The sequence below is a fragment of the Polypterus senegalus genome, chromosome 9 (assembly GCF_016835505.1).
Source record: "Polypterus senegalus isolate Bchr_013 chromosome 9, ASM1683550v1, whole genome shotgun sequence".
Lineage (NCBI taxonomy): Eukaryota > Metazoa > Chordata > Cladistia > Polypteriformes > Polypteridae > Polypterus > Polypterus senegalus.
Window position 1 is genome coordinate 116,017,676 of NC_053162.1, and position 26,268 is coordinate 116,043,943.

Consider the following 26,268-nt stretch of genomic DNA (forward strand, 5'->3'; position numbering starts at 1 on the left):
GTTATACAACACCTTGTCATATATACTGTAAATAGATTGCCAAGACTCAAACGTTGTAGATTAAATGGTTAAATGAATAATCTATACTGAGGATACTGTAACAAGATCTGGCCACACAAAAGTAATGAATTCAAGTGTTTTAGTCAAAATTATTTCCCAGTATAATGTGTATGCTGTGTTTGTCTCAAGATTGCTTATGCAGGGTATCAGGCTTTTATAGCTCATGCAGACACTCTATAACAGTGGTCCTCAGAATGTTTGGCACCAAGGATCACTTAGACAAAGTCAAAGATATAGCGGATCACCTACTGACAATAGTAACTTCTTTAGTGTAATTCAGCAGTTTTTCACATTTATTCAGATACCATTTTTTGGTGTTTTGTAAAAAATCATTGTGAATTCATCCAGTGGGTCAGATTCCAGCAATCTACTGTATATAGCCATGAAGATAATGTAACTATAGGCTGCCGAATGAAGCTGATGTAACATACCTTGTAGCAGTGACATGACACATTGAATTAAAGGACTGTCATATCCAGATTTGATATTAATGAGAATTTAATTTATTTTAACATAACATTTTCAAGCTTGCCTAATCCATTTCAGGGTAATGAGGGGGAAGGGGCTTTGCATTTGCTTCAGAGAATGGTCCTCTTTAGTAGAGCTATTACCTTATTATTTCACTAATGTCCTATTAAAAATTTCATTTACTCTGGGATTCTTAGTAGTGCATATTTTTAAAATAATACTTTTCCGTGAATCCAGCTGTTTTAAATTACACAAGAACCATGGCTAGAAAAACCACAATGTACCAATTAAATCACCAAGTTTGCCCACAATTTCCTCTACTCAAAATATAGAACAATCAAAATAAGATCTCATCATGACCCAATTTGGATAAACATCTATGAATTTGCATTGTTTAATACTGGTCATTACAGTATTTTTTTTTAAATATGTACATGCATACATTAACTGAAACAACTTTAACTACAGGTAAAATTAAGTTACAATGAATATCTTTGCAATGAAAATTTCATTACAATTAAGTATTGTTATGGTCTCGACAGTTTCCCCATATGACACAAGCCTATGGAAATCTCAGTACTACGAAGTACATTCAGCAGATACTTTCATTACAACAAAGTGACCTTGAAATGCTTGAATGAATCATCCACATAGCAGTTAGTTCTGTGGTCGCAGCTCAGTCGTGCACAACGATCCCCAAACAGAAACATTTTAATTTTTTTTTTCTTCGGTCTTTCCTCATACCTTTTGCTTACTGCTCGTCAACATTTGAAACACATCCATTGGAATTTATCTCATTGTCACCCTCTTATGGAAATGACAGACACGAAAAAACAATAACAGTTTATATTAGGAAAAAAAAACTTCACATTTTTGCAGCTCTTGATTGCGGCAAAAAGAAAAAAGACGTTGCCAATGAATTCAGAATTTCGCCATCGATACCGTCAACTTTCTTGAAAGACCAATTAAAAAAAGAAGAAAAATCTCTGGTTGCAAATGTATGTGAACTGCTTCATTTGAAGTTGCCAAAAAAGTCTTTTTATGTGGTTCAGTGATGCTCGTTCAAGAAACATTCCTATTAATGCGGCACTCATTCAAGAAAATGTGAGACCTATCCAAACACAAATAAAAGTCCCCAGCCATTATAATTTTATAAGTATTCACATTGGGAATGGATGCAAATATATTTTGCATGAATTCCCTATCATCGACATTGGGTGCATAAACATTTATCAAAATCACTTTACAGTTAAATAAATTGCCCATGACAATCACATATCTCCCTCCAGGATCAGATACTAAATCTGATACCACAAATGAAACTGTTCTATGTATAAGAATTCCCACAGTTTTTTTTTTGTAAAGCTGGAATGGAACATTTGGCCAGTCCAGTCTTTTTGCAGCCGGAACTGATCCTTGCTTAATAAGTGGGTCTCCTGTAAAAATACTATTTTAGCGTTCGTGATTCAGGCCTCTAACATTCCAGCTCACAAAGTTAACTGCCCCATCATGGAGACATTGATTCTGAATTTTTTATGTCATTTTGTAGTCTTAACTGGAAGTGAGACAGCTTTAACCTTAATTTCTAGTTTTCCCATGAGTTATTGCCATGCACCCTATTGTTACATTGGTAGTTATAATTATAAAGATTAAAAGGATAGATTAGATATAACTTGCTCTCTTTCTCCCCTTCTTATCCCCCCACCCCCTTCATTTTGCCCCATATTGACCCATCCAAATTTGAAACCAAAGTTCACTTATTAAATAAACCATTAGTGAAACCTACATGAAGGGTGAATAACTTGCAGAAGTTGAATTAACTGATTCTGTCCTTTTAAAAGCTGTCTCCTACACTTGTTTCCCAAACTCAGCACTTCGGTTTAACAATTGGTCAGCTTAGTGTAATATTCCACATTAAATTTGACCGTTTTTTTTGTTTTAGGACTGCCCTAGCAACAAGCAGATCCTGGTCACCTTAAGTCAAATTCAGAAACTGCTGTCTGGTCATGAAGAATCTTACTTTCAGAAGTTAAGCACTATGAGGAAGAAATTGAACCTGCTGCAAGCCACCATGCACAGACATATCTCCAGAGTTAACGGTGCGTCCCTGAAGAGAGTGAAAAAATAATATTACTCTACAATAAGCAAATATATTGTTTTATTCAGGAAATGCAGGGATAGAAGCTGATACTTGAGTAAATATGCATGTAAACAGAGACGTTACCTCTTCTGTTAAACTGACTAACATTTTAAATAGTTCATATTCTGAAGATTATAAATGATTTTGCTTTATAATATTTTCAAGAACATCACAATCTTTGAAACAGTTGTAGTAAATATTAGAGTATACAGATCTAGACCCGATTTTTGTCTATCAATTTGGCATAGTATTTCCTTGGTTACTGCTGCACCCTCATAGTTATGAAGTCCTAATTTGAGTGAGTCCCTGCCTATGAGGAGTTTGCATGTTCTTGCCACTTACTTGTTTGTTTCCCCTGAAAATTTCAGTTTTCATGCCTGGAGTTAATCCAGTTTAGTTAATGGACAACTCAAAACTAAGGAACTAGGAGAATAGCAAGTCAAACATTTTTAATCGACTAATATAATATGGAACTACCATACTTAACATAAATATATATATATATATATATATATATATATATATATATATATATACAGTATATATATATATATATATATTGCAAATAGCGGAGCCCAAGAGCAGGAGATTTTGGAAGTAGTTAATGACTGTTCATTTAACATAGTATGTTAAAGAACCAACGTAGGGTAAATCTTGTCTAGATTTAGTATTTTGTAATAATCAGGAGAGAATTAAGGGTGTAAAGGTGATTGAACCACTAGGGTCAAGTGACCATATTATAATATAATTCTCAGTGTTTTAGAAGAGTGCAAATGCTAAAACCATTAGACTTTTATAGGGCAAATTTTGAGCAGTTGGAGCAAAGTCTAAGAAGGATAGACTGGGATAACCTGTTAAGTGTGGTGACAATCAAGGTACAGTGGAACAGGTTTCAAAACATTTTACATGTAATGCAGGACAGATACATACCTAAATTTGGAATTAGGGGGACATTTAAAAAACTCTGTAGTGGGTTAATAAAGAGTTATAAAAGAAGCTGTGTGGAAGACAAGCTCAAGCATAGACAGGCAGACACCAACAGTTCCAAACACACACGTTTATTTACAGTATTTATAAGTATCAAAGTCCCGCACACAACCCAGTGTCCTTACACCAATCACCCCAAGTCCAGGCCTCTCAATACTCCAGCCTTTATTCACCGCCTCCACTCCTCTCCTCCGAGCTTCGTCCTCTTCCTCCTGACCGGCTGACGACTGGAGGGAGGCAGCCCCTTTTATTTCCACCCGGACATGCTCCAGGTGCCCCCTGATGAGCTTCCTGCTGCACATTCTGGTGTGGCGGAAGTGCCGCATGAGCACATGGAAGTGCTGACATCCAGGGCTCCTCACTAGTCCGGGCACCCCCTGGCGGTGGCCACGGGCCCCTATAGGGTTAAGCTTCCATGCTCTATTCCAATGACCTCCATACCAACCAGGGCGGCTGCCCTCTTGTGGTCCGGGGGATGCACAGTCCCTCTCCTGGTCCGTCCAGGTGTCACAGCTGGGCACAGCCCACCGCCAACCACCACAGCTGACAAGGAAAAAACAGTTGTATAAGGTGTATAAGACTAACTGCAATGTGAACCGTAGGGTGCATGAGAAAATTAGGGCTACCATTAAGGAGGATATTAGGGAGGCTAAAAGACAGTTAAAGAGGAATATAGCAGATAAGGTGAAAGATGACCTAAAGAGATTCTTCCAATATTTTAGTAGTAAAAGAGGATGTGAAGTGCATTGGGAGTAGTAAAGGGGATAAAAAAATACAGACAGTGAAATAGTGAATGCTCTAAACTGTCATTTTTCTAAGGTCTTCACAAGTGAGGAAGTAAATAACTTCCATGCAATAAATGGGAGGTACTGAGGGATTTAGAAATTGTGGAGGGAGTACTGCTTAGATTAAATAGGCAGAAATCAAAAAAATCTTTGAACCAGATATTTACCCTAAACTTCGTAAGGAGGTTAGTGAGTATAAATATAAACCCTTCATGCTTATTTCCCTGTGCACTAGGGAAAATTTCAAAGGATTCGAAAATGGCAAATATTATCATGTTATATAAAAAGGATGACCAGGCAGATACAAGCCATTATAGGCCAGTACGTTTAATGTGCATTACAGGAAAATTATTGGAAGGAATTATTAAGGATAAGACTGAGCAACACATGGCAAGTACAGGAGTATTTCTGAGTAGTCAGCATGGGTTCAGAAAAGGGAGGTTGTGTTTTAGTAGCTTGCTGGAATTCTTTGAGGATGCAACAATAGGGTATGATTAATGTGGAGCATATGATCTTGCTTATCTTGACTTTCAGAAAGCATTTGATAAGATGCCACATGAGAGTTTGGGCACCAAACTAAAAGAAATGGTAGTTGAAGATGCTGTTTGTAGATAGTTGCAAAATTGGCTCAGACACACGAAGCAGAGGATTATGGTATGTGGAACCTTATCAGAATTGGCTGATGTTAAGAGTGATGTTTTACAGGGGTCTGTGCTAGGGCATCTGTTATTTTTAATATATATAAATGATATGGATATGAATTTAAGTAACAAGCTAGATAATTTTGCAGATGACACCAAGACTGGTAGATTAGCAGATAATCTAGAATCTGTTGACTTATTACAGAGGGACTTGGACAGTATATAGGCTTGGACAGATTTGTGGCAGATAAAATTGAATGTCAGTAAATATAAAGTATTACAAATAGGAAGTAAAAATGTTAGGTTTAAATACACAATGGGTAGCCTGAAAAATAGAAAGCACATCTTATGAAAAGGATTTAGGAGATTTAGTTGACCCTACACTTTCAACTTTCAGTCAGTGTTCAGATGCCATTAGGAAGGTTAACAAAATGTTAGTCATATAGTTCGATGTGTAGAGTACAAGTCCAATGAGGATATGTTGAAGGATATGCTCTTAGAGGCGCTAGAAAAAGTCTAGAGAAGAATGACTAAACTGATTCCAGGGCTACAGGGGATGAATTATGAAGAAAGATTAAGAGAGCTGAGCCTTTACAGTTTAAGCAAAAGATGATTAAGTGGTGACATGAGTGAAGTGTTTAAAATTATGAAGGGAATTACTACAGTGTATTGAGCCTGTTATTTTTAAATAGGTTAATCAAGATACAGTTGGAAACTTGTTAAGGGTAAATTTTGCACAAACATTAGGAAGTGTTTCTTTACGCAGAGACCTATAGGTACACTGAGTGAGTTGTCAAGTTGTGTGTCAGGCAGTGGGACTTTAGGGACATTCCAAACTAGACTTGATGTTATTTTGGAAGAATTGAGTGGATAAAACTAGCAAACTTTGTTGGGCTGAATGGCCTGTTCTTGTCTAGGTTGTTTTAATGTTGAAATGACTGACTTATTTTCAGACCTTCATGTGTGATATAATGATTTTATCATTGCCGTTTGTCTGCTCCACTCAAGATTGTCCTAGCAAACAGGAATCTGGGGCTAAAGGACTTTAATTTCTATAAATCATTTTTAAAAAGTTTTAAAACAAAACCTTTTACCTAACAGTCTGCTATATTTTGTTGTACTGTATATCATTTTGTGTTGTATTTCTGCCTGTACTACAGTATATTTGTGATTAGTATAAAGCATGCTCAGCTTATCAGTGGAAGTGCATTTTAGTATTTTATGAGAATTAATTAAACTGCATTGAACAAATACATGTGAATCTTGGAGGCAAAATGGTTAGTGCTGCTCTTTAACAGATGCAGCATCCTTGGTTGAAATCCCACCCCTCTGTGGAGTTTGATCAGGTACTCATCTTTATTTCCATATCACAAATGACGCACATGTTTAGGCTAATTGATGATTCTGAAATGGCCCTGTGTGAGTGTGTAAATGAATACAGTAAGTGCTTCAATGGACTAGCACTCCATTAGGAGTTGGTTTTACATTTTTGCTGCTTTGAAAGCCTCCATCATAGGTAGCCGTAAAATTAATTACACTAGTTAGAGAATGTTTGGAATAAACAAAGCTATAAATACTATGAGTTATACACAACTAACTGTAATAAATAAGCATATATGTAGATAGAAAATATACCTGATCCCTGAACTTGACAGACTATACTGAGCTGCATGCTGGGATGAGGCAAAATTGTTATCAGTCATAATGTAACCTGACAGTCCTACTAAACTCTTAGGGCTGGGTGTTTCTCTTGAAAAAGTCCAGAGAACGTTATGTTTGCAGAAAATCCATGGGAGGATTTACTGAAGAGGCAGAGTAAAATATATTCAGCTCATTTGGAAGGAAGGTGTCAATAGTAGTGATTTCACTGGCACTCCATTCCAATTTGTTCTTTTCGTTTTTGTCTGTCTAATGTACTTCACCAGGTACTATGTGGAAGTTTTGTAAATACAACCTCACCTAAATACATTGTAGCAGATATATTTCTTTCATTATGCAAGGCATTTAGTCTGATAATAATGAGACTTTTTGACAGCAACACCTTTATCTTCATTGTCGCTTGTTGTTCACCTGCTGTTGCAAAGTCACTGGTCCCGGTAACTTTGAAGTGGATAAAGCAGGTTTGACAAAGGATGAACTGATATTAAAAATGAACATGACTGACTTAATATACACATTAAGGACATTGAGTATTTCAGATTATATCATCATCATTTTGTCAGTGTTTTCAAAACATTCTATAAGGAGTTTTAATTATACATTGAAACTTCAAAAAGATATAGCACACAGAGGCAACCAGGAATTAAAAGATAATGTCTTCCTTTTTCAAGCGACCTTAGTACAGGTGTTGCATCAATCTAAAAATGAAAAGCAAGATGGAATGATTCCAAGAAATAATCAAACATGATTATATTTTGTAAATGATGTCTTAAAACAACAAATAGGATTCATGTACTTACAGACACCTGTTTCCATATTCTCATTTTCATTTTCGTCCAATGTTTCAGTCATTATTCCATCACTGTCACAGTCATACCCTTCAACTGAGACAAAAAAGCTGGGAATTCAGTTCAATATATTTTGCATAAAATACTATTTGAAAGCATGGATGCATAATAAAACCCATCCTCCTTTAAATTTCAGATTTTGTTCAGGTTTTAATTAAAGTTTAAATTAAGACAAATTGTGTCAGGGTTTTCTTCAGCTTTAATAATGGCAAAACAGCAATATATAAGTGAAATGCCATTTTTCAGAAAAATGACAATAAAACACCAAATACAGGTGCAATTTCAGTTAGTATTTCTGTTTTTTTTTTGATATTTAGTATTATTTGGTGAGGGCGGCACGGTGGCGCAGTGGTAGCGCTGCTGCCTCGCAGTTAGGAGACCCGGGTTCGCTTCCGGGTCCTCCCTGCGTGGAGTTGCATGTTCTCCCCGTGTCTGCGTGGGTTTCCTCCGGGCGCTCCGGTTTCCTCCCACAATCCAAAGACATGCTGGCTAGGTGCATTGGTGATTCTAAATTGGCCCTAGTGTGTGCTTGGTGTGTTTGTGTGTGTCCTGTGGTGGGTTGGCACCCTGCCCAGGATTGGTTCCTGTGTTGTCTGGGATTGGCTCCAGCAGACCCCCGTGACCCTGTATTCGGATTCAGCGGGTTAGAAAATGGATGGATGGATGGATATTATTTGGTGAGGGATGTTTGGCTGTTTTTTTTTTTTTGTTTTTTTTTTTTTTGATATTCCCTGAATATTTGGTGAGCAGTGTTTTGGCTGTTTATTAGTTGTCAGGGCCAATGACGCCAACAAGATTGTACCGGACAAGTTAAATATCTGCAAAGAGCAAACCTCAGAACCACACGAGACAAAAAGATATGCTAGTCCCGAAATACAGGGCTGCTAAACAGGAACAAGATGTTGTCATGCAAACTTCCCTGAAACCTAACAGCCTGGGATGTCATCTCAGGTCATACAGATTGTGATGTTAATGGAAAAATGCAATGTTCCACAGGGACTCTATAGAGGGCAGATGAGCTTGTCCTCTACAAATTGTGAGAAAGAAGGTGTTGGTGAGGCACTGAATGTTGTCAGGAACCTGGAAAACCACTTGGTTAGTGGAGGAAGTGCATACTCACAGATGATCTTAAGTTGGAGAAGTAAGGATGGATATCAAAAAAGCAAACAAAAAAAAAAAACAGCTCCTTTAAGGTCTCCTGAGGAATTAGTGCTGCAGGGACGCCATGGGCTCCTGATAGAAGTCCATGACTCTTATATCTGAAGCATAAGTAGAGGCACTTTTGAATCACAAAGTACAGAGCTCATCTAGAAGTTACCCTGGAAGGGAGTTTAAAGACAATTTTAATAAACTTAGAGACAGTAAGTGAGCTGGGAGGAGTGCTCATTGTCAATAGGTGAAACAAGGGGAAGTGAGAGAGAGAGATTAAGATGGGATGGTGGAGATAGAGTGCTTCATGCTATTAGAAAGATGAAAGTGGGCATGCCCTGTGCTCACTGTCCGGCACCATGGAGCTCAATTGGCATTTGCCATAGAATGCCAGAATTGGCAGGTCCACCACTGGCACCCTGTTCTTTTCACAGATGAGAGCAGGTTCACCATGAGCACATGTGACCAATGTGAAAGGGTCTGGAGAAGCATGACCAGTTTGGCGGTGGGTCACTGAGGTCTGGTAAGGCATATACATGGAGAGATGCACAGACCTGTACAGGCTAGACAATGGCACCTTGGCTGCCATTAGGTATGAGGATGAAATCCTTGGACCCATTGTCAGACCCTATGCTGGTGCAGTGGGTCCTGGTTTCCTCCTAGTGCATGACAATGCCTGGCCTGATGTGGTGAGAGTATGCAAGCAGTTCCTGGAGGATGAAGTAATTGATACCATTGACTGTCCCCCACACTCACCTGACCTAAATCCAATAGAACACCTCTGGGACATTATGTTTCAGTCCATTCGACGCCACCAGGTTGCACCTCACACTGTCCAGGAGCTCAGTGATGCCCTGCTCCAAATCTGGGAGGAGATCCCCTAGGACACCATTCATCGTCTCAATGGTAGCATGCCCCGACATTGTCAGGCATGCATACAAGTACATGGGGGCCATACAAACTACTGAGTATGATTTAGAGTTGCTGCAGTGAAATTTTGGCAAAATGGACTAGCCTGCCACATCATTTTTTCACTTTGATTTCTGTAGTATCTTTGAATACAGCTCTCTGTAGGTTGATAATTTTCATTTCCATCAAACGATGTGGCATCCTTTCATTCCTAACACATTACCCAGTCCATATCGGTATAGATATCCAGTGTGATTTTTGGTAGAGGTGCAGAGGGATTTAAGGTGGGCTAGGATTACACGTTTTTTTGTAGGCTTCAGGAATTCTAGTATTAGATATTTACAGTGCATCCGGAAAGTATTCACAGCGCATCACTTTTTCCACATTTTCTTATGTTACAGCCTTATTCCAAAATGGATTAAATTAATTTTTCCCTCAGAATTCTACACGCAACACCCCATAATGACAATGTGAAAAAAATTACTTGAGGTTTTTGCAAATTTATTAAAAATTTAAAAACTGAGAAATCACATGTACATAAGTATTCACAGCCTTTGCTCAATACTTTGTCGGTGCACCTTTTGCTGCAATTACAGCCTCAAGTCTTTTTGAATATGATGCCACAAGCTTGGCACACCTATCCTTGGCCAGTTTCGCCCATTCCTCTTTGCAGCACCTCTCAAGTTCCATCAGGTTGGATGGGAAGCATCGGTGCACAGCCATTTTAAGATCTCTCCAGAGATGTTCAATCGGATTCAAGTCTGGGCTCTGGCTGGGCCACTCAAGGACATTCACAGAGTTGTCCTGAAGCCACTCCTTTGATATCTTGGCTGTGTGCTTAGGGTCGTTGTCCTGCTGAAAGATGAACCGTCGCCCCAGTCTAAGGTCAAGAGCGCTCTGGAGCAGGTTTTCATCCAGGATGTCTCTGTACATTGCTGCAGTCATCTTTCCCTTTATCCTGACTAGTCTCCCAGTTCCTGCCGCTGAAAAACATCCCCACAGCATAATGCTGCTACCACCATGCTTCACTGTAGGGATGGTATTGGCCTGGTGATGAGTGGTGCCTGGTTTCCTCCAAACATGACGCCTGGCATTCACACCAAAGAGTTCAATCTTTGTCTCATCAGACTAAAGAATTTTGTTTCTCATGATCTGAGAGTCCTTCAGGTGCCTTTTGGCAAACTCCAGGCAGGCTGCCATGTGCCTTTTACTAAGGAGTGGCTTCTGTCTGACCACTCTACCATACAGGCCTGATTGATGGATTGCTGCAGAGATGGTTGTCCTTCTGGAAGGTTCTCATCTCTCCACAGAGGACCTCTGGAGCTCTGACAGAGTGACCATTAGGTTCTTGGTCAACTCACTGACTAAGGCCCTTCTCCCCCAATCGCTCAATTTAGATGGCCGGCCAGGAAGAGGAAGAGTCCTGGTGGTTTTGAACTAGGAAGAGTCCTGGTGGTTTTGAACTTCTTCCACTTGGATGATGGAGGCCACTGTGCTCATTGGGACCTTCAAAGCAGCAGAATTTTTTCTGTAACCTTCCCCAGATTTGTGCCTCGAGACAATCCTGTCTCGGAGGTCCACAGACAATTCCTTTGACTTCATGCTTGGTTTGTGCTCTGACATGAAATGTCAACTGTGGGACCTTATATAGACAGGTGTGTGCCTTTCCAAATCATGTCCAATCAACTGAATTTACCACAGGTGGACTCCAATTAAGCTGCAGAAACATCTCAAGGATGATCAGGGGAAACAGGATGGATCTGAGCTCAATTTTGAGCTTCATGGCAAAGGCTGTGAATACTTATGTACATGTGCTTTCTCAATTTTTTTATTTTTAATAAATTTGCAAAAACTTCAAGTAAACTTTTTTCATGTTGTCATTATGGGGTGTTGTGTGTAGAATTCTGAGGAAAAAAATTAATTTAATCCATTTTGGAATAAGGCTCTAACATAACAAAATGTGGGAAAAGTGATGTGCTGTGAATACTTCCTGGATGCACTGTACCTGTTGCATTCAGGCAAAAAGTCTCCTGGAGGCTGTGCTTTTCAGTAAAACATTAGATAATAAATCTAAATATGGAACAAGGTTATAACATTTCACATCTAAAGGTTATCTCTGTAATAAGGGTTGAGTAATAACTGTTGTAAGCAATTTAGGACAATTCCATTTAATAAAAATGTATTAATTATACCCTTTTTGGCTGAGCAACTACTGGATTCAGGTCTGGTAGACATGGCAAAATCATGTGTCTTTGTTTAAACATATTTTTAATAATAAATCAGATAAACTTTCTGTTCAAAGTCTGACTGTAATTCACAATAGAGTTCTTCTCTATACATTTTGTTTGATAACAAAGACTTAAACCTACCATTAGTTCATCCCACAGCACATTCACACACACCAGTAAATTTTACGTCTTTGGTTTGAGGGAGGAAATCAAGAGTACCTTAAGAGTAATTTACATATGCACGAAGAAAATAAAAATGCTATACTATGATTCTACCAAAGGTCTGGTACAGAAATACAGCAGTGTCATCTGTCAGCAGAGAACCTGTGCCATTCAGATTATCATGGCTACCACAATGGCTTTGTAACCAAGAAATTGGGGTTTAATTTCCGGCCATTAGATTTCTCTTTTTCTTTAACCAAGCATTTCGCTCACTAATTTGTCATGGCCCTGGCACTCTTTCTCTGTTACCAATGAATATGCATAAACCATTTTATAATCTATAATTTTATCTATAACTTGCAGCCTTGAGTTGAGCTGGAGGGCTTGGTGTTGAAGCAAATGGTTTTAACCCACCCACTGCTTACTCAAACCTCAAAATGAATTGTAATCATTAATCATATTTTGTTTTAACACGATAGTTTTTTTTCTCATTTTAAATTTACAAGAAGTTTGGAGACAATACCTTAGTAAAATTAGTAAGAGACCTAGTTTTGAAATAGTGAGTGGTATGAAATACTACATTGCTATCATTTGACAGAGAACAATGTGTATGTGATGAACAATGAACAATATGTAATGTGATGATAAGCATGTTTGTGTTTCAAAAAAGAAATATGGATTTTATTCTCACCAATTGCATTTAACTTTTTGTTTAATTAAGACTTTTCTGTCACAATTCTTGTTTTGGCTTTGAACCACACCAGGGGCCTCATGTATAATGCCATGTGTAGAATTCACAATTAAACATGGCGTATGGACAAAAGTGGAAATCCAGATGCATAAATCTGTGCAAACGTCAAGTTCCACGCACCCTTTACAAATCCCAATGAACATGAAATTTAATGCACATGAATGGGCCTACAGCTCCACCGACTCCTCTCAGAATTTTGCATATTTTAATATGCAAATCAATATAAATATCAACTTCCATTCAGTGTTTGCTTAAAAGACAATGGCAAAAGCACATGAAAAAAGTGAATGCGAAGTCAAGGCAAGGAAAAACATACTATTTGTTGGCTTAAGCAGTGGTATAAACAACAAAATGAAATTCATCAACTAATACAGAGAAGTTCAGAGAGTCGCACAGTGCCTGAAACTAAAACAGAAATGGTCAGATATTAAAATCGCTGTGAAAGGGCGAGTCATAGCCCACAGTCTGAGTGTCATACGGAAACGTATTAGGATATAGAGAAAAGACAAAAATAAGGACACGTTGAAGAAAAAATGTTGAAATGTCGACTTTACTTCTCTTCTTTCACTTCTTTCCAAATCTCGTAGTTTATTTTGTCATTAAAGTAGAACATCATAAACTTCACCTTAAACTTAATGTTTAATTTACTAGAGTTTCTCACATCCCATTGTAACTGAAGTAGAATGTTAAATGCTTCGTATTGTATGTGATCTATGTGTGTGAATCACTACATGCTTCTTAAACTGAATTCCTCATACACCAACAACCGCGCGCAGACACAGATCTCCACAAAGAATATATAACATTCATGATATTACAGCCCTCTAAACAATTTAAAATCTAAGATGTATACTTGGTATCATTTTCATGATGAAATGCATTAAAACATGTATTAAACATGGGGGCACGGTAGTGCAGTGGTAGTGATAAGCTGACACACCATCCAGGGATTGTTCCTGCCTCCCGCAAGTTGCTTGCTGGGATGTGTGCGACCTTAGATTAAATAATTTATTGCAGCAGTACTGTCTGTTTCAAACATACCATCCCCCAATTCCTGTTCTTCCTTTTCTTTTACCACGTAACCAATCACAACACAATAAGCTTGGTAATAAATGCCAAACCACCTGTAAGTTTAGAACCGTTATCATGTCCTTGCGGAGCTGGACGGTGTCTCTGATAATTCTGAGGTGGGAGGCAGGGATTAGGAGCCCCAACGGGCCACCTTAAAACCAGTTCCCCAAAAGAGAGAGATAGTAATAGTTGGGGACTCAATCATTAGGGGATTGAAGCACAGGTGCGCTCCAGAGAGAGAGAGTCTCACACGGTGTGTTTCCTTCCAGGAGCACAGGTGGGAGACCTCCCTGGATGGGTAGATAGGCTCTTTTCCAGAGCGGGGTGGATCTAGTTGTCATTGTTCAGGATGGAACAAATGAAATACATAAGGGTAGTCTGTCCGTTCTGTGATCCAAATTCAAAGAGTTAGGTGCCAAGCTGAGGAGCAGAACTGACAAGAGAGTCATCTCCGAAGTTCTGCCTGTGCCACACTCCAGTCCAGGTAAGACTGAGGAGATTAGAAGGCTTAATGCATGGCTCAAATCTTGGTGCAGGGTAGAAGGGTATAGGTTTATGGGGTATTGGAACTCCTTTTGGAAAAGATTGGACCTGTTCCGCCATGACAGGTTACATCTGGAGGGGCACTAATGTACAGCGCATCACTTTTTCCACATTTTGTTATGTTACAGCCTTATTGCAAAATGGATTAAATTCATTTATTCCCTCATAATTCTACACACAACACCCCATAATAACAACGTGAAAAAATTTACCTAAGGTTTTTGCAAATTTATTAAAAATTAAAAAACTGAGAAATCACATGTACAAAAGTATTCACAGCCTTTGCTCAATACTTTGTCGATGCACCTTTGGCAGCAATTACAGCCTCAAGTCTTTTTGAATATGATGCCACAAGCTTGGCACACCTATCCTTGGCCAGTTTCACAAAGAGTTCAATCTTTGTCTCATCAGACCAGAGGATTTTGGTTCTCATGGTCTCAGAGTCATTCAGGTGCCTTTTGGCAAACTCCAAGTGCTAAGGAGTGGCTTCCGTCTGGCCACTCTACCATACAAGCCTGATTGGTGGATTGCTGCAGAGATAGTTGTCCTTCTGGAAGGTTCTCCTCTCTCCACAGAGGACCTCTGGAGCTCTGACAGAGTGATCATCGAGTTCTTGGTCAACTCACTGACTAAGGCCCTTCTCCCCCGATCGCTCAGTTTAGATGGCCGGCCAGCTCTAGGAAGAGTCCTGATGGTTTCGAACTTCTTCCACTTACGGATGATGGAGACCACTGTGCTCATTGGGACCTTCAAAGCAGCAGAAATTTTTCTGTAACCTTCCCCAGATTTGTGCCTCAAGACAATCCTGTCTCGTCAGTCTACAGATAATTCCTTTGACCATGCTTGGTTTGTGCTCTGACATGAACTGTCAACTGTGGGACCTTATATAGACACAGAATTTACAACAGGTGGACTCCAATTAAGCTGCAGAAACATCTCAAGGATGGTCAGGGGAAACAGGATGCACCTGAGCTCAATTCTGAGCTTCATGGCAAAGGCTGTGAATACTTATGTACATGTGCTTTTTAATTTTTTTTTATTTTTAATAAATTTGCAAAAACCTTAAGTAAACTTTTTTCACGTTGTCATTATGGGGTGTTGTGTGTAGAATTCTGAGGAAAAAAATGAATTTAATCCATTTTGGAATAAGGCTGTAACATAGCAAAATGTGGAAAAAGTGATGCGCTGTGCATACTTTCCGGATGCACTGTATTGGGGAGGCGTATGTGTAGTCGAGGATTGTTTAAATGAGGGAATGGGGGGCAGGCAGTTTAGGACAGGCCATGTTTAGATCTATACATGGAAGAACAAACAATGGTTTAGAAATAAAAATGCATAGCAATGTAAATTCTAAGCAAACATTTAAATATAGAAGGAGTAACATATTAAAAATTGCTTGCCTTAATGCTAGAAGTATCAAAAATAAGGTAAGTGAGTTGGAGTTGTATGTAGCAGAGCATAATTATGATATTATAGCAATAACGGAAACCTGGCTAAATAACAAAGATGGAGATGAGTGTAACATAGAGGGATACACATTTTTTTGGAAGGATAGACAGAACAGAAATGGAGATGGGGTTGATGTTTATGACAAACAGAATGTAAATGTAAGTCCACTTCAGTTAGATGATGAACCCCATCTTAGTGAGGACATGTGGCTTCGCCTGGAAAATATTAGAGAAACAGGTCTTATTTTAAGAGTGTGTTATAGACCACCCAATTCAGACAGTAAGTTCAACACACATCTTTTTAGTAATATCAAAAAGGCAAATTTACGGGGAGATATTATAGTCATGGGGGACTTTAATTATCCAAATATTAACTGGGATAACCTTGCAGATGGAGGAGCACAAGAAAAGGAGTTTTTAGAAGTAATAAGTGACTGTTTTTTAACACAAAGTGTTAAAGCACCAACACGGTTTGAAGCCTGTTTTTGGAACTGCAGGTCTGACATTGTGGTCAGCAACTCAGGAGTGCCGCAGGAGACTGTGCTTTCTCCGTTCCTGGTCATCCTATATACATCGGACTTCCAATACAACTCGGAGTATTGCCACGTGCAAAACTTCACTGATGACACTGCTATCATGGGCTACATCAGGAGAGGGCAGGAGGAGGAGTATAGGAACTTAATCAAGGACTTTGTTAAAAGGTGCGACTCAAACCACCTACAACTGAACACCAGCAAAACCAAGGAGCTGGTGGTGGATTTTAGGAGGCCCAGGCACCTCATGGGCCCTGTGATCATCAGAGGTCAATGTGTGCAGAGGGTGCAGACCTATAAATACCTGGAAGTGCAGCTGGATTACAAATTGGACTGGACTGCCAATACTGATGCTCTGTGCAAGAGATGACGGAGCCGACTATACTTCCTTAGAAGACTGGCGTCCTTCAACATCTGCAATAAGATGCTCTCAGACGGTTGTGGCGAGTGCCCTCTTCTATGCGGTGGTGAGCTGGGGAAGTAGCATAAAGAAGAGGGATGCCTCACGTCTGGACAAACTGGTGAGGAAGACAGGCTCTATTGTAGGCACGGAGCTGGACAGTTTGTCATCCGTGGCAGAGCGGCAGACGCTGAGCAGGCTCCACTGACCAGTATCATCTCCAGACAGAGGAGCAGCTTCAGCGACAGACTGCTGTCACTGTCCTGCTCCACTGACAGACTGAGGAAATTGTTCCTCCCTCACACTATGCGACTCTTTAGTTCCACCCGGGGGGATAAACATTAACATTATACAGTGTTATTGGCTTTTATACCTGCCTTGCACTCTCCACCTTGTACTTTGTAATAATCAAGATAGAATTGAGGGTGTAGAAGCGATTGAATCACTAAGGTCAAGTGACCATAATGTTATACAGTTCTTAGTATTTTGTAAGAGTGCAGATTCAAAGACTAAAATTGTTAACTTGAACTTTGGTAGGGCTAATTTTGAGCAGACAATGTCTGAGTAGGATACACTGGGATAAGCTTTTAAGTGTGGAGACAGTCGAGGAGCAGTGGAACAGGTTTAAAAATGTTTTACATGTAATGCAGGACAGATACATACCTACATTTGGAATTAATAGGAAGAAATTGCAAAGGAAAAAACTTCTTTATAAGGCAAATAAGACTAATGACTGCAAAGTGAATCATAGAGTGTATGAGAACATGCGGGCAACCATTAAGAAAGATATCAGGGAGGCTAAAAGACATTTGGAGAGCAATATAGCAGATTAGGCGAAATAAGACCCTAAGGGATTCTTTCAGTATTTTAGTAGTAAAAGAATAGTCAAGGAGGAGATTAAATGCATCAGAAATAGTAAAGGGGAATTAAAAGATACAGACAATGAAATAGCGGATGCCCTAAACTTACATTTTCCTGAAGTGTGAGCAAGTGAGCAAGTGGATAACCTCCCAGAGGTAAATGCAATTATTAAGGAGGTACTGAAGGATTTGGAAATTGTAGAGGTAGAAGTGCTGCTCAGATTAAATAAACTGAAATCAAACAAATCACCAGGGGCTTCATGTATAACGCTGTGCGTAGAACTCACACTATAATATGGCGTAAGCACAAAAGTGGAAATGTTCGTACGCAAAAAATAATCCAGATGTGCCTGCTGTCTCGCCCCAACTCCTCCCAGTATTACGCTTCTTTGAATATGCAAATCAATATAATAACCCTTAAGCTCAGCCTTCTGTGAATAGACAATGGCAAAGGCACAGTGGAAAATAGAAGAATTTCAGCAAATACCAAATGGGGGCAAAGGAAAAACATACTATTTGTGGATTTAAACAGTGGAATTGTTATATATTGTTGAAATAAATGGACCATGCAATGTAGTCAGTTCTTCTTTAACTTTATTCACACTTCCTTCCTCCAGTCTTCCTTTCTTCTTCCACCCCTTTCCTCACAGCGACCTCTACCTCCTGACTGATTACATCAATATCCCACATATACCCCCTTTTGAAGAAAAAAACAAAAAAACAAAAACAAAAAAAAAGAACAATCATTAATAATATTAAAACATTATAAGAGAAAACTGTAATCTCTTATCTTCAACATTATACTAACCAACCAATTAAACTATCCCATTCCTTTATTACTGTTAAGGTAACACGTGTAGCTTCCAAATGCTGTAAATCTTTATCTGACATAGTCCTTTGTCCACACCGGAGCCTGTCGCACTCTACTTCTCCGTATATTTGAAAAAGACTGCCCAGGTGTACCAGTAGAAATAGCAGCCGACTGATTTGGACGGGTTGGAACGTATAAATCCTCTGGTTGTGTGTCTGAAGTCAGACTGGATTGTACAGCTGTAGCTGGAGCGAGGTGAACTGCATTCCAGATCTTGCCATCTGACAACAGGTATGTGGCCGGGCCTTTCTGAGCAATTATCTGGTAAGGGCGACTGAATTTGAAGTGATCCTTTTGGACTATGCCTGGCTTCCTAATACGCACAAAACTCCCACAAGTGAAAGAAGGTGATTTTGCTCTGCGACGCATATCTGTATATTTTTTCATTTGTTCTTGTTTCTGTTGTACATGCTGCGCCACAGTAGTATGTTGCTTCAAAGGCAAAGTTGGAAGCAGGTCTCTAATGTTTAATTTAGTTATCATTGGGCGACCATGTAAGAGCTCAGCAGGTGACTTTTGTGTTACTGCATGTGCAGTAGCACGATATGTCTGTAAAAATTCAGTGACAAATGACTTCCAAGGCTTTCCTTCAATATTTGCTGTTTGCAAACAGTCTTTTAATACCCTGTTAAAACGAACTATCTCACCATTTGCTTGTGAATAGTAAACAGAACTGCGAGTGTGTATGATGTCCCTATCACTAAGAAATGCTTCAGAAGACGTAAACTGAGATCCATTGTCAGTAACAATTTTCAGTGGATTTCCTTCCCTACTGAAAATAGTGCACAAAAAATGTATAATGGTTTCCGAAGTCACAGCAGATGCAAAAGCAACCTCTGACCACTTACTGAAGTAGTCAATAAGTGTAATGGCATAGCGATAGCCATATGGTGCAGTTTGAAATGGCCCCACAATATCAATGGCAAGTTTGTTCCAAGCTGAATTTGGGATAGGCATTGGTTGTAATGGAGCTGTATTTGTGTTAACGGTTTTATCATGCTGTATGCAAGTTGTACATAATTTGATAGCATCTTCCACTTGGGAGTCCATGCCAGGCCACCAATATAAATCCCTGAGTCTCTGTTTCGTTCGTACAATCCCTTGATGGGTAGAATGTGCCAGCTGAATCATCTTAGACTGTAATTCTGATGGGACAATGACCCGATGAGTGCCACGAATAATAAGTTCATTTTGTACCGCCAACTCTGTCTGAATTCTAAAATATGGAATAACATCAGATTCAAGTCTTTTTGAAGTACAAGGCCATCCTTTAGTAATATAAGTCTTGACCTTTTGTAGAATAGGGCACGATGCACAAGCACTTTGAAACTGCTCTGCAGTCACTGCAGCAAAGTCAACAGACACCAGTGCAACAAATTCCAAGTCAGGGTCTTGTTCTGATACTGTCTCAGACAGTGGCCAGCGTGATAAACAGTCAGCAGTGATATTTTCATGACCAGGTTTATACTCAATAGTGTAGTTGAATGACATAAGTCGCGCTGACCACCTTGCAATTCTCATGCCTGCTCGTCCAAGCCCCTTGCTAGTAAGTAGTGTGGTTAATTGACAGTGGTCAGTGCGTAAGGTAAAATGACATCCCCACAAGTAGGTACGCCATTTCTCTGTGGCCCACACGCAAGCAAGAGCCTCTTTTTCAATAGTAGAGTGCTGTCTTTCACATTCTGACAATGTACGAGATGCAAAGGCAACAGTTTTCTCAAATCCACCATGATTCTGCGTAAGAACAGCACCAATACCATAATCCGAAGCATCAGTAGTTACAATTGCAGGCAATGAAGGGTCAAAAATTGCAAGCACTGGACTGGTAGCAATAAGTTTCTTAATACAATCATAGCTTTCTTGTGCCACATTTGTCCAAGAAAATTCTCCAGAATTCCTAATCAGTTCACGAAGGGGTTCTACCACAGTGGCATAGTTTGGAATGAACTTAGAATACCAAGCAGTCAATCCAAGAAATGAGCGTAAAGAAGATATATCATGAGGTGGTGGAGCTTCAGTTACTGCTCTTATGTGTTCAACATTGGGCTGAAGGCCAGCAGAAGAAATTCTATGGCCTAAAAATGTCAGTTCAGTTTTTCTGAATTGACATTTCTCCATATTAAGCTGCAGCCCACTGTCATGCAGACAATGAAGTACTGCTTGTAACCTGTGTTCATGAACAGATGGTGAGTCCCCATATACTATAATGTCATCTAAGTAACACTGCACCCCATCCTGCCCTGCTAGTATCAAGGACATCATTCTCTGAAATGCACTTGGAGCTGATGCCAGACCATAAAGTACTCTTTTAAAACGAAAATTATGTGTTATAAATGCAGTAATATCTCTGCTATCCTCATGTAAAGGTACTTGATGGTAAGCATTTTGAAGATCAATGGTGGAGAACATTTTAGCTCCTCGAAGCTGTGTGAACATTTCTTCAATGTGTGGTAAAGGGTGGCTATCTATCACCACAGCTTTGTTTGGCTCACGAAGGTCTACACATAGTCGTATTGCACCTGATTTTTTTTTAATTACTACTAATGGTGACACCCAAGGAGACGAATCAGTTTTCTCTATAATGTCTTCCTGTTCAAGTCTCTTTAGTTCTTTAGAGACAGCCTCACGGACAGAAAATGATAGACGACGAAGTTTCTGTTGAACAGGTATTACCTCATGTCGTAGTTTAACCTTATGTATAAATCTATCAGTCACACCTAATGTATGAGTATTCTTAATATTCATTACTGTCATCTTGTATACAGGGTCATTGGGCATTTTCTTGGATGCAATTTTTCCATTTCTAATTTCTAAGTTAAGTGCCATAAAAAGGTCCATGCCTAACAAAGCTGCTCCCAGTGGCACAACGCAAAATGTAGCTTGTGTATGGTTTGTATCCCTTGTAATGAAAAGAGTAATACATCCCAGTACTGGAATTGGTTTCTGCATATAAGTCTTTAGTTGCACTTTTGACTGAACAAGTGGTATGTTACTAAAATGTTGACGATAGAATACTTCTGGTAGAATTGAAACTGCTGAGCCAGAGTCCACAAGTAAGTTTGCTTGAACTGTTTGAGTGCAGGCAGCTTGAAGGGACACTGTGCACCAGAGACCCTTCCTTCGTTGTGCAATTGTAGTGTCATCAATGCTAAGAACAGTAAGGTCAGGCACAGTAACTTCTTGCACAGCATAAGTGGATGTGGCACCACGACATACTTTAGCAAAATGACCAAATTTACCGCAATGTCTGCATCTTACTGCTTTTGCTGGACAATTGGGGTTATTAGCCAGGTGCATTCAAGATCCACAGCGATAACATGTTTTCTGTTGCACCGCAATTGAAGCCTGAGCTGTTGCTGCTGTTTGTTTTGCAGATGCACGCGCATTAAAAACAGGTTCCTGCCTCGCTCGTCCCGTACCTTGTGAATTTGTGTGTACAGCATTAACAGACGATTCATTATTAGTAACCATAGCCTTAGCTTCAGCCACTGCACATTCAATTTGCCCAGCAATATCAATCGCTTTTTGTAATGTAAGGTCCGTCTCTAGCAATAATCGTTCTCGAATGCGAGGCATATTTGTTTTCTCTATGATTTGATCTCCAAGCATGTCATCCGCTAGCACGGCGAAATCACAATTAGCAATGAGCTCGTGCAGTGGGGCAACATATTGCAAAGTAGATTCACCAGGCTTCTGCGCTCTTTGGCGAAATTTACTTCTTTCAGTCACAACGTTCACTTTTGGAATAAAAAAATCTTTTAGTGCAGCAAAGCAGCGCCGAATGTATCATCAGCAATAGCAAGAGTATAGAAAATACGCTGAGCTTCAGTCCCTAGGCAATGAATCAATAGGGCACGTTTACGTTTATCAGATAGTGGCGTGTCAGTAAGAGCTAGCACATAGTTCTCAAACATCCTTAGCCAAGAATTAAACGGTATTGCAGGCTCACCCGGAGTTTCGAGAAACACAGGAGGGGTCGAGAGTCCAAAAGTTGCCATCCTCGTTGCCAATATGTTATATATTGTTGAAATAAATGGACCATGCAATGTAGTCAGTTCTTCTTTAACTTTATTCACACTTCCTTCCTCCACGCTTCCTTTCTTCTTCCACCCCTTTCCTCACAGCGACCTCTACCTCCTGACTGATCACATCAATATCCCACAGGAATAAACAACAAAAGGAAGTTGATTGAGTGACATAGAGTGTCTGAGAAGTCATAGTGCCAAAATAAAGAAGAAGTTGTCACATAAGAAAGTCGCTGTGAGGCGAGTCGTAGCCCACCGTCTGAATGTCATATGAAAGCTTATTAGGATACTGAGGGAAAAAAAAGGCACACTGTGGGGAAAAAAGCATGTAATGTCTTAAAATCGTTTAATTTGCTAGTTTCTCAAATCCCATCATAACTAAAGTAGCACGTTAAATGCTTTGTTTTGTATTTGATCTTCTATGTGGTCTATGTGTGTGAATCACTACGTGCTTCCGGGCTTTATCTTCCTCCGACAGGACACAGAATCCATTAAATTCGTAATATTACAGCTCTCTTATAATAATAATAATTAAAATACTGAGATGTATACGTGATATCATTTTTATGATAATAGGAGATAAAGCATATTATTAAACATGGGAACACGGTGGCACAGTGATTGTTCAAGTCTCACGCAAGATGCTTGCTGCGCCATGCGCGACCTACGATGAAATAATTTATTCCAGCAGTACTGTCACTTTCAAACGTACTAACCCCTAATTCTTGTTCTTACATTTCTTTCTCCAAATACCCAATTGCCACACAATCAGCTCTGTAATAGACGTTAAGCCATCTGTAAGTTTAGAATGCAGATTCTTCAAAACTTTTAAGGAACATTGAAATATCTTTGTAGTACGTGTTTAATTATTCTATCCATCTATCCTTCCAGTGTTGCGCCAGCACCAGCAAGAATACAGTGTGAGGCAGGAAAAATCTGTAAACGGAGCGCCAGCCCCTCGCTAGAGCTGTGACACCGTGTCCTCACATGTGTAATTATTAACAATATAGATTATTTAAATGAAGTTAAAGTTTTATCTGTATAATATAATAAACATATTTTGATGCATTTCATCTTAAAAATGATATGGTCATTATAATGTAAATATGTGCTTTATAAACTGGCTCAGGTTGTGCAATATTATAACTGTACTGCAAGTTTACAGTGAGCTAATTGTAGTTATAAGTACAAACAGTTCTACAAGGAGCACTTGATGGACTGATTGAGTGTGTTTATAGTTCTTGGGATGAAACTGTTTCTGAACTGTGAGGTCTGTACAGGAAATGCTTTGAAGCGTTTGCCGTATGAGAGCAGTTCAATAGACAGTATGGCTGAGGCAGCGTGTGCTTAATGATGTGTACCAATAATTCTCTTTCCGATCAGCTGCTGTAGATCTGTGATTCCCCACTCAGATATAGTGATACTGCGGTGGGCTGGCACCTACTGTACCTTGCGCCCTGTGTTGGCTGGGATTGGCTCCAGCAGACCCCCGTGACCCTGTAGTTAGGATATAGCGGGTTGGATAATGGATGGATATACTGATATAAATACTCCGAGTGGTGCAGTGAGAGTAATATGGAAAAAGATGATCTGCTGTAGCAACCCCTAACAGAAGCAGCTGAAAGAAGAAGAAGGGGCAGTGAGAGTAACAATGCTAAAGCAGCTATGGTATTTAGAATACTTTGGCGATTCCCTGGACCATTATATTTTTACAGGTTAATTACAATCAGATGCTTTAAACTAATAAACAATATGCAGTTAGTTTCAGTGTATATGATAAAGCCAAGTTTATGTTTTATACATAACGATTTGAGCGTGGGAACATTTGTACGCAACATTTTTGAGCGTATGCACCGTTTATACACGAAGCTCCAGGACCAGATAATATTTATCCTTGAGTTCTCAAGGAGGCTAGTGAGTACATATACAAACCCTTGACACATATTTTTAGGAAGTCATTGTACACTGGAGAGATTCTGAAGGACTGGAAAATGGCAAATATCATCCCATTATATAAAAAAGGTGACATGGCAGATCCAAGCAACTATAGGCCAGTAAGCTTAACATGCATCACTGGAAAATTAATAGAAGGAATTATTAAGGATAAGATTGAGCAACACCTGGCAAGTTCAGGAGTTATTCTGAATAGTCAGCATGGGTTCAGAAGAGGGAGGTCATGTTTTATTAACATGCTGGAATTGATATTACTTATCTGGACTTTCAGAAAGCATTTGATAAGGTGCCACAAATTAAAAGAAGTGATGTTTTTAGATGGGTGCAGAATTGGCTCAGACACAGGAAGCAGAGGGTGATGGTGCGAGGAACCTCATCAGAATTGGCTGATGTTGAGTGGTGTTCCACAGGGGTCAGTGCTAGGGCTGCTGCTATTTTTAATATATATAAATGATTTAGATAGGAATATAAGTAACAAGCTGGTTAAGTTTGCAGATGATACCAAGATAGGTGGATTAGTAGATAATTTGGAATCCATTATATCATTACAGATGGACTTGGATAGCATACAGGCTTGGGCAGATTTGTGGCTGATGAAATTTAATGTCAGTAAATGTAAAGTATTACACATAAAAAGTAAAAATTTTAGGTTTGAATACACAATGTGCGGTCGGAAAATCGAGAGTATACCTTATGAGAAGGACTTAGGAGTTATAGTGGACTCTAAACTATTGACTTCCCGACAGTGTTCAGAAGCCATTAAGAAGGCTAACAGAATGTTAGGATATATAACACGATGTGTGGAGTACAAGGAGGTTATGCTCAACCTTTATAATGCACTGGTGAGGCCTCATCTTGAGTACTGTGTGCAGTTTTGGTCTCCAGGCTACAAAAAGGACATAGCAGCACTAGAAAAGGTCCAGAGAAGAACGACTAGGCTGATTCCATGGCTACAGGGGTTGAATTATGAGGAAAGATTAAAAGAGCTGAGCCTTTACAGTTTAAGCAAAAGAAGATTAAGAGGTGACATGATTGAAGTATTTAAAATTATGAAGGAAATTAGTACAGTGGATCAAGACTGTTATTTTAAAATGAGTTCATCAAGAACACGGGGACACAGTTGGAAACTTGTTAAGGGTAAATTTTGCAGAAACATTAGGAAGTTTTTCTTTACACAAAGAATGATAGATACTTGGAATAAGCTACCAGGTAGTGTGGTAGACAGTAAGACATTAGGGACTTTCAAAATTCAACTTGATGTTTTTTGGAAGAAAGAAGTGGTTAGGGCTGGTGAGCTTTGTTGGGCTGAATGGCCAGTTCTCATTTAAAAGTGTTCTAATGTTCTAAAAACTCTGATTCTTCAAAATTTTTAAGGAATATTGAAAAATCTTTGTAATACATGTTTAATTATTCTATCCATCAAGGGTTGTGCCAGTCCCAAAAATCACACAGAGCAAAGCAGGACCAATCCCTGGACAGTGCTCCAGCTCATCGCTACCACTATGCCATTATGCCCATACGTGTTTAATTATTAACAGTATAAATTATTTAAATGAAGTTAAAATGTATCTAAATAATTTAAAACTACTTTTTAGCTTTTCACCATTCAATTTCCTTACTCACCTTGTATATATATACTGTGAAATGACACACCTTGACACAACAGAAAGGTTTGGGGCAGCCACCCCATATACTTGAAAGTTTCACTGGAAAAAGGGCAAAATTGAATAATGGGTCTTTACAGACATAAGTCCAAAAAAGAATTGAGGTAACAGGG

At 39.3% G+C, this 26,268-nt stretch overlaps 1 protein-coding gene across 3 annotated transcripts in view; it reads left to right on the top strand.

Moving 5' to 3' along the window:
• The window catches only part of LOC120535646 (fibulin-7-like), a 97,761-nt gene that overhangs the window by 29,118 nt on the left and 42,375 nt on the right, over window positions 1-26,268 (top strand). For all 3 annotated transcript variants that reach the window (XM_039763599.1, XM_039763602.1, XM_039763600.1), the window contains exon 3: window positions 2,471-2,627. In XM_039763599.1, coding sequence (XP_039619533.1) covers window positions 2,471-2,627 — 157 coding nt within the window. The remainder of the gene's footprint in view (window positions 1-2,470; window positions 2,628-26,268) is intronic.